The sequence below is a fragment of the Anastrepha ludens genome, chromosome 3 (assembly GCF_028408465.1).
Source record: "Anastrepha ludens isolate Willacy chromosome 3, idAnaLude1.1, whole genome shotgun sequence".
NCBI classification, from domain to species: domain Eukaryota; kingdom Metazoa; phylum Arthropoda; class Insecta; order Diptera; family Tephritidae; genus Anastrepha; species Anastrepha ludens.
Window position 1 is genome coordinate 107,462,380 of NC_071499.1, and position 9,661 is coordinate 107,472,040.

At 36.0% G+C, this 9,661-nt stretch overlaps 1 protein-coding gene across 1 annotated transcript; it reads right to left on the bottom strand.

The window, feature by feature from the left end:
- Positions 1–210: 210 nt before the first annotated feature.
- Positions 211–762, bottom strand: LOC128856692 (uncharacterized). Its single transcript, XM_054092006.1, has 2 exons — positions 654–762; positions 211–579 (listed from the first exon to the last, which is right to left on the bottom strand). Exons 1-2 carry the CDS (start codon positions 706–708, stop codon positions 248–250), a joined length of 387 nt encoding a protein of 128 aa, XP_053947981.1. The 5' UTR covers positions 709–762; the 3' UTR covers positions 211–247.
- Positions 763–9,661: the final 8,899 nt, after the last annotated feature.

Consider the following 9,661-nt stretch of genomic DNA (forward strand, 5'->3'; position numbering starts at 1 on the left):
AAGCCGACTCCGAACGGCAGATATTTTTATGAGGAGCTTTTCCATGGCAGAAATACACTCGGAGGTTGGCCATTGCCTGCCGAGGGGCGACCGCTATTAGAAAAATGTTTTTCTTAATTTTGGTGTTTAACCGAGATTCGAACCTTGTACCATCTGCAAATAATACTTACCCATACCTTAAAATATAAGAAGCCTTTAAATCCCAAAATATATATTTAATATCCCAAAGCTTTATTTATGAAAAAAATTAGTGACCTGGAGCGCCAGGAGCACCGGGAGCACCGTCGTCACCTCCTTTGCCGCCATCACCTCCATTTCCACCACCACCATTTCCGCCGCCCCCGTTTCCGCCACCACCACCACCATTTCCACCACCACCACCATTTCCACCACCGCCTCCATTTCCGCCACCACCATTTCCGCCACCTCCTCCGTTGCCGCCACCACCATTTCCACCACCTCCTCCGTTGCCGCCATCACCACCTCCACCGCCTCCTCCATTCTTGCCAGGCTCTCCAGGAGCACCATCGCCGCTCAGTGGTAAGCGCTTCTGCCTACTGGGTCCGCTAGGTTCTCCAGCTACGAATACAAGCAAATATTTATCACAAGGGAATTATACGAATATGAATACTGACTGTATTATAAGGACCTACCATAACAGATTGTCACCACAAGCGCGGCCACGCAGCAAACAAGTAAAAGCTTCATTTCAACAATTCTCAGTGAATACGAAATGACGATTGATATGCGAATGCATCGCCACTGGGTATTTATACCCCAGGCATCATGAAATGTGCATAAAACAACAATAATAACAATGGATGTTGTTGTAGTACAAGTACATTACGAAGCGAAATGAAATTAAGGTTGCGGAGCGATTATATTTGGGTTGCCCTAGATGGGAAAATAAAACTTGAAAAATAAAATCAGTCATTCGAATAGAGAGCCTCTTCATGGGGAAAGGCGCTAAGTTAGCCTAATGATTGTTGACAATTGGCAAATGCTTATGCATACATACATTCATGTCTACATTCCTTAATGAATGTCGGATTGATGTATCATCAGCGCCTCAGATATGTTCGAATGTCTGTTCAGAGAACATTTAAAACCCTTCTCAAGCAGTAAAACTCGCGAACGACGTTCACCGTGATAAAAGTTAATCGGTTCGAATAGGAATCTAATTAGGTGTAATTAATTTTTAGGTTGGTGAATGTTAGCGAGTTGCACCTGTTCTGTTTTGACAACCTCTGATGTGTGATTTTTTCATTTCGCACAAACATCTTTTTATATCCACTGCAATTTGGGCTGACCTTTTTTATATCACCTTAATTTGTAGGTAATAATTATAGCTTTAAGAACCAATAAATTCTCTATTACTCTACAAATGTGATGCACATCATTGGCATGCAAATTATAACTCAATTTAAATCAGGTAGGGTTACCAGATGAATATATTAACTTTTCCGAAGTCATAAAAAGTTTGGCAAAATTTTGTAATAAAAAACAAATTTGTTCGAAAAAATTAAATAGTATTAAAATTATTGTTATTTTCTTCTTTCACAGCATTACAATGCGGAGTGTGTCAAAGCTTCCTTTACAAAGCTCCTCTAAAGCGGTAGACCTTGAGCTTTTGTTTCGTAGTTACGTATTCCCACGTCCTTGAGATCGTTTTTCACTCCGACTATCGATCGGTTCCTTGGCCTGCCTTTGGCCTTTACTCCCATTCGCTTTCCTGTCATGGCTTTCTTCACGGCACAGTCTGCAGGCATACGGGTAACATGACCAGACCATCTTATGCGTTGGGCCTTAACAAAACGCACAGCTGTCTCGTTCTGAGTTAGATCGTTTAGTTCGGAGTTGTACCAGATTCTATAGGTACCATCATCCATTCTTATTGGGCCAAACATCTTTCTTAACATTTTTCTTTCCATGCTGTCAATCAGCAATTTTAAGAGTCCATACCTCACACCCATACGTTAAGATTGGTCGGATAAGGGTCTTGCATAGTTCACTTTGTAGATTTAGACAAGAGATGGGACTTGAACAAGTTAAGCTGAGCATAATACAATTTGTTGATGCGGCGTTGATGCGATCTCTTACTGCAGAAGTTGAATCACCGCAACATGCGAACTTAAAATGTTGCACTGCTTCAAAAGTATAAGCTCCCACATGAAAATTTTGCACCTGTGAAGGCCGCCTCTACCTCAGCTTCATATTTGGTCTTGCTTTCGTTTACAAACAGATCCGTTCGTAACTTTGTTAATTTTTAAAAAGGTTTCTTTTAAATCGTTCATATTCTTCGAAAGAAGACGGCATCTGCGATGGCATCTTCTTTAAAATCGACGAACAGACAGTGACCATCTAGCCCGTATTCGTGATGGTTTTCAAACATTTCGCTAAGAACATTCCGCTTTGGTAGTCATCAATAATGCTTTCTACATATTCGTTAATTCGCTCAAAGCGAACATTTGCAAAAAGTTTGTAAGCCGTGTAAAGCAGCGATATACCACGCTAGTCATCGCATACTCTCTTACCTCCTTTCCTGTGTCTTGGAACGATTATGCGACCTAGCCAATCAGGTGGTATGGATTATTTTTGCCAAACGTCTATTATTAAGTTGTGAAGGTACTTACTATACTGCTCACCACTTTCTTTCAAGAGTTCAGCCGCTATAGAGCCTTCAGCGCTTGCCTTTCCATTTCGCAGTTTTTTGAGAGCCACAATGGTTTCGTCAAATCCTGGTGATGGGATGTTGTTTTCAGCTGTTGCTATGGATTTCCAAGGTGGATACTCGTCTTTATGCTTATTATTCAGAAGACTGTCGAACTATTTTCGCCATCTTTCTAAGATTTCGTGATCCGTTTGTAGTAAATCACCATTTTCAGATAAGCACATATTTATTCTAGGCTGCTGTCGTTTGATTTTTAATTTTCCGATAGAACTGAACCGTATTACACCATGCATTTAATTGTATCTTCTTTATTTTATTTTTGATGCACTCTCTCTTCTTTTTATTTACAATTTTCTTAGTCCCTTTTCTTTTTGAAAGTGCCACATGCTATAAAATTAAGTCGACTTTCATTTTTTGTGTTAATAAAACTATTCTTTTTTGGATTGCTTCGGTAAGCAGCCAAGAAACTCCCTGGCCGTACTGGATATGCTCTTTGCTACTACATTCCAGTTTCTAAAGTATGATTTGGATTGAACTCATCCAATACGCATTCAACGTAGCTTGAAAACGGCTTTTAATTTCTTTATCTGAATAAAGCTTTCTTAAGTTATATTTTTCTCTCTTCAAGTTATTTTTATATGCAACAACAGCCACACTTTGCCTTATTTAAATTTGGTGATCGGTGAAGGGAACCGACGTCAAGTACTGAGGTGCATGCCCCTTGTCTGCATGGTCGTAACTAGTTAGCTTTTCGGCTGCTGAGGATTTTCCATCCCGACTAGAATTACAGTGAGGCATGCCGAAGAATCAGTTAGGCCCGAATTAGGCAGACCTTACTGAGGCACGCCTCACTATTACCTTACCAGGCCCACGTTAGGCAAGGCAAAGATTGGCATGCCAGAGCAATACTAAATTTGGTTGTGGTCTCGAAAATCTGTGGCATGGTCTCACTTAGGCATAAATTGGAATCCCTAAATGATTTGTAGAAGGGCATCCGGAGTATTATCGAAGTTCGGTTTTTCGAACCAGCGCCTAATGACCTTGGGCCTAGTTTGGCTACCTTATGAGGCGCAAATTTGGAATGCGGTCTGCCTCATTTGCGCCTAATCACCGCTTTACCAAAATTTCTATGTTGAAAAGAAGTACTGCTGATCCATAGGTTATTCTCGGCTGGAACGTTTATTAAGTATTGGCCATTATCACTAGTAGAATTGTGTAGATAATGCATCCCAGAAACCTCTTTTACAAAATCTTCTTTGCCAATTTTGGCGTTAAAGTCGCCTAGTAATACTAACATAACGAAGTCAGCGATTTTATTGTACTCTTTAGAAAGCAGATCGTAAAAGGTAGATTTCTGCTTCATTTTTTGCAGCTTCAGTTGGAGCATATTTTGAAAATATTGTCACAGCCTGATTAATTGTTATATATACAATACATATAAACATAAGGTGGCGCAAATTAATCATCCAAGTTGGTTTTTGAACCACTTTTTTATTAAATAAAAAAATGCTTTTGCGTGAGGGAGACCTTAATTTGGATCTTTACTAGATAGTTCCATTTTTGTCGTTTGTATATTGAAGCCGTTCACGAGTGTCAAATATAATTGACATTAGAGGTAGGTGATTAATTTTGCGCCACGTTGCTTAATTGGCCCTTTCACTCTTTTTTGGAGTATTTGGCTGAGCTCCTCCTCCTATTTGTGTTGGGGGTCTTGATGTTGTTCTACAAATGGAGGGACCTAAGCCAACATCGAACGGCAGATGGTTTTTCATGGTAAAAATACTCGTACACTGCTATTGCCTCCTGAGGGGTGAAAACCCCTTTTCTATCATTTAGCGTTTCATGCCCACAGTGGGATTCGAAGCCGGGCAGTATCGAATGATAGTAACCTATTCGGCTACCATTTGCTGTTCGGAGTCGGCTTAGAACTGTAGGTCCCTCCTTGTTTTAAGCACTGTGGGCACTTTCTGTATGCAGATGAGCTAAAAATATTAAAAAATAATACCACACTGGGAGGAGTATACTTCAAAATTACCCTACCTACTAATTTTTATGATTGATTTTTGCAGAAAGAGGTTATAAGATCTTACCTTTGTAAATTAACTTAAGCCTTGTTCGCCACTGGTACACTCGTATCCATCAATATAAAATTTGCTCTTAGCCATAGTAATAAAATAAAGAATATTCTTTGACCTTTTCTGAACATTGCTAACATTTAGAAAGTGAAATGACTCAAAGCACAAAGAAAATAAAGATTTACGAAAAAAATTCCTTATAATCATTTTGTAAAATCTTAGATAGAATTTGCCTCTATAAAATGGAATACAATTAATGATGCCCATGCCAAAAGGATATCAAGTGTCCAAAATAAAATTTTAAGTTCCAATTCTATCTCACATTTCTCGTGGTGGACTGATTGATTTAAATGCTTTTAGTAGTAGGTTCTTTTTCTTAGCCTGTAAGGTACAGAGACTTAAAATGAATAGGTAAATATGAAAAAAAATTCGAAGTGCTCGACTAGTAAGCTAGCGTTTCTAGCTAGTTTCCTATTGCTGATCACAATTTTCAACGTCAGCTATTAAAATTCAAAGTTTACTTCAACCAGCTTCTGAAAATTTCGCTCTTTTGACACGAAAAAACTATTTGTTCGATAGAGATCAGCTGGCAACCCCTGCACATATCTCAATTAGCCAACACAACATTGATGAAAATGCACTAAATAATAAATTATTATTACGAGAAAATACAATCCAAAGCTTATAAATATTCATTTCCTATGAATTGCATTATTTGTGTGGTATTCTCACTATCTACACCACAAAAGCGTCTTTAGTTATGCTGCTCTAATTGGAATGTCAAAGTTTATATTGTTGCGAATATTCTAGAAAAATGTTGGACACAGAATTGAATAAAAATATCATAAATATGAAAAGTGTTTTTATTGATTTTTAAATACTCGCTTTTAAATGTTTTTAATGCTTAACTTACTTCTAAAAATCTAAGTTCATGTGAAAATTTAATTTCTTTAAATAACTTTCGGAAAAGCACCCCAAAAAGCTGAAACTAGCAAATAATTCAGTGAAAAATCGAAAGATCTACATAAATACGAGCACGTATTTTTGCTAATAATTATTAGTTATAATAATAATATAATAATTAATAATTATACAATAATTCAAACTCTAACAATTCAAACAAAGCTGGAATGCAGAGTTAAAACCTTACAACTTCACCTCAAGCTTTTAGTTCGAAACAAAAACGTACACCAGTGCCTGGGGAGCCAACATCGTTCCATGTGATGACAAGATTTCAATATTCATGGGAATGAAAAAAAAACACATCCAGGGGGGTGATCTGATGCCTTTTTCAAGCCACAATTTTTGAGCAAAGCTGGCAGACCTATTATAAACAGTGGGCGCGATCAAAGTAATAAGGTTCGTTACGATCAACGCGAAGTGCCTGAGCAAAGGTTGAAAATCTTTAATTTTTCTTCTCCTCCTCAACTAACCGTCAATTTGTGTTGAGTACCAAATATAAAAACTTTTCGGGAAACGAGGAAGCAAACGCATGCCGGGCGAATGTGTCAAGGCTTCATTAAAAATTTTCAAGTATCATACTTTGTTGTTTCCTGTATTGACAAGTTAACGAAGCTAGAGCCAAGGTTAGAACTGCTAATAATAAGAGAACCAACCTGGAAGCCTGTAGCCTTCTGTTGGTATCGCTTTATGTTTTATTGGGTTTAAAAAACAAACGGGTACTGGCATTCTAAGCATCACTTCAGATATGTGAAAGCCACTCTTTTGAAGGCTTGGTAAGTCTAGATACCGCCTTATTCTAAGAGTTTAAGGCATTTTCCAAAATATCTGAATAATTTATAAATGACAAATGGGACTTAAATTCTTATATCTTACAATTGAGTTGGTGCAACATTACGAAACGTCTCTTACCTGATGCCTTTTGAGCTTCGAACTGGCCTCTTTCATACCAACTTTCGGACACTGAAATTATTTTCTTGTTGCTTGAGAAAGTTGAACAATATGTATCTTATTTAAACTTATACATCTGTACTAGGTTAGGTTAGGATAATTGGATACCCGTGCGAAGGGTCCACTTGGATAAAGAATCAAAATCCATCCATTGCAATGCCATTCATTGAGGAAAAAACAGAAGGAAGAAAACCAAACAGGGGGAAGGAAGACGGGACTTTGGATTGGAGGATAACGACTAACGGCGGATAATAACATTTGTATTAACCGCTTCGAGTTACTGATGAAATACACCAGGTTTGTGATATTAACACTTGAAATACCCGCTGGTTCAATAAAAAAGTGAGAGCCCATATGTCTGAATCTTAGCCCAACGAGAACATTGCAGCTGAGATGATTCCACCTCATCCTCCAGACAGCTTTAGCAGAAGGGACTTGAAGCAATCCTAAATCTAGCCGCATAGGTACGTAGGGACACTCGCCAAATTTAAGAGCTGCAATTTTGTTAGCCTTAGAACATAAAATATATTTGGAAAGTGATTTGGTTAAATGTTATAGATTCTGTATAGGTTTAACATTGTATTAGATAAAAAATTGTAAACATTTTTAGGAGGCGAGGCACCTGCCACACAAACTTAAATTTCCACGCTGAATTTCACTAAAAGAGCTTGCGATAGATCATTTGGTAAGAAGATATATACATACATATATGCTATTAATCCCATATCCATGGCGGTCATTGGAAAATGAGGGTGTCCCCGCCCATCGGAATTTCCATCCCGAATATATCTGAGATGTGGCATGAAGGCATTTTTTATCAATGTCACATTACTGATTCATAGTTGGAAATAATAAAAATGAGCGGGGCACCTAACGTGCAAAGAAGCATATAATGTGGACAAAAACGTGGAGTTAAACCCGCGTGCATAAGCTAACTTTTACTATTTTCCTTTCAGTAAATGAGTTTAAGATGGTTTTGAAATTTTCAACTATTCTCTTCAAAGCCTCAAACATTTACAATTGCCCTTCCTGGTGTTATATCCGAACTGTATATAAAATACAATAGATACGAATCTCTTTTCGCGCATAAAAAATATCAAAAACCAGCTACAGACCAAAAATGTCCAACTTTTTAGAAAAGAAAACCTCTAAAAAGATATTAACCGGCGGCTTCTCTTTCGAGGTTAATTAATCTAATTTTGCCTGAAACTTTTGAAGTTAAGTCAATAACATTTGCAGAATGATATATGTATTCATAAATATTATTTCAATATCAAAACGAAAAAAAAAAAAACAAAACAAAAAAAAAAAAAACATAAAATTTAAAATATGCTTATTACTTAAAATTAAAAACAAAAAATCTATAAACAGATAATTCTTTAGGGATATACACCTTGTACGAGACTGTTACAAAAATACTTTTTTTTTTTTGTGGATTTTATTTGTTTTTACAACTTTCAAACTTGTAGCGAAAATTGTATGCTGTGGATATCTGAAGCGAATCTTTTGTACGCCACTTCATTCCTGACGCAGAGTTTGTAGTTTTTCATTCATTCGCATTTTAGATAACCAATTAAAAAGTCGATAATAAAAATAATCGTTAAAAGTGGATGGTTAAACAAAATGTTCGATACAAAATTTAATAAACTATATATGCCGGAGTAGGTCGACAATATACGAAAATATTTGGTGGCTAATGAAGAGCAAGCTTCGAAATGAGTCACAAAGGAATATTTCTGACTTAAAAATGAAGTTGCAGGAGATGTGGGACTCAATTTCTCAAGAACACTGCAAAAATTTGTTAAATTCAATGCCAAAACGGGTTAAATGCGTAATGCAAGCCAAAGGCGACATTACACAATTCTAATGTTAATTAAATTAATGTATTAAGTACGATAAGCAATCATATTACGCAGCGTTCGAATTAATAATGGTCATTTTTTTCTTATCTCTTAAGACTACCGTTTGAATAAATTACTCATATTGTTGTTGTTGTTGGATATAGAACAAATCTCTTTTTTCAATCGTTAAGAGAATAAAATTCTCTTTAAGACAAAATACATTGGTATGCGCTATATTTAGTAGTATTGATAATATAATGTGTTAAACATTGCGCACTGAAAAAAAAACATGCTGTTCGAATTAATAGTGGTTTGGGCTCGTAAAACCCCAGAAGGCCCGACAACTTTTTTTATGAAGAAAACTAGAAACATCGTTAGTGAAAAATTATCTAAAATCAACGAAAAATTTGAGAGATTTCAAATTTGCATCTGTTAAAATTTTTTAAATTTTTATAAATCTTATACAAAGCTTGAAACCATAATTAATATGGTCTTTGTTCTAAAATGATCTATATTTCTATTAAAAAATAAATTATGAAAATAGTTAAACTTGTGCCTTTTTGATAATGGTGAGGGGGTATATGGTATTCCGGTGCCAAATAAAAGAAACACTTTACAATCTTATTTCTTCAAATAATGTATGTATGTGTGTGTCGATGGTTTATTGTGTAAATATCTATACAATGTATAGGTATTAATTGTTTTGCACAATTCTTTTAAAATTTTTGTATTTTCGAGTTGTGTAGATATGAAATTTGATTGTTTTTGTTGTAGCTGGTGATCTCTTTTGTTGTTATGTTGTTTTATTGTTTGGTGAAATACCGGAAGCATTCTTTGTATAATTTCTGTTCATATTATTCGGCTTGAAAAACTGTGAAAAGTTTAGAGAAAGTGGGAGAACCAAGGATGGCGGAAGCATTCTTTAACAAAAGTTGGAAAAAAAATTAATTATTTTTCACTTTTGTATTCTAAGAAAAATTTTTATAATTTTACCTAAAAATTTTTATTTCCTGAACAGCTGACTTTGTGTAAGTTATCATATTTTTTATTATTTTTAAGTTATCATATCAGACTGTGCCACTCGAGACACCACTTTTACGAAATCGCATTCAAAGATGTTCATGATTGCTTTACCAATCAGGAAGCGGCGAACTGTTGCTTTT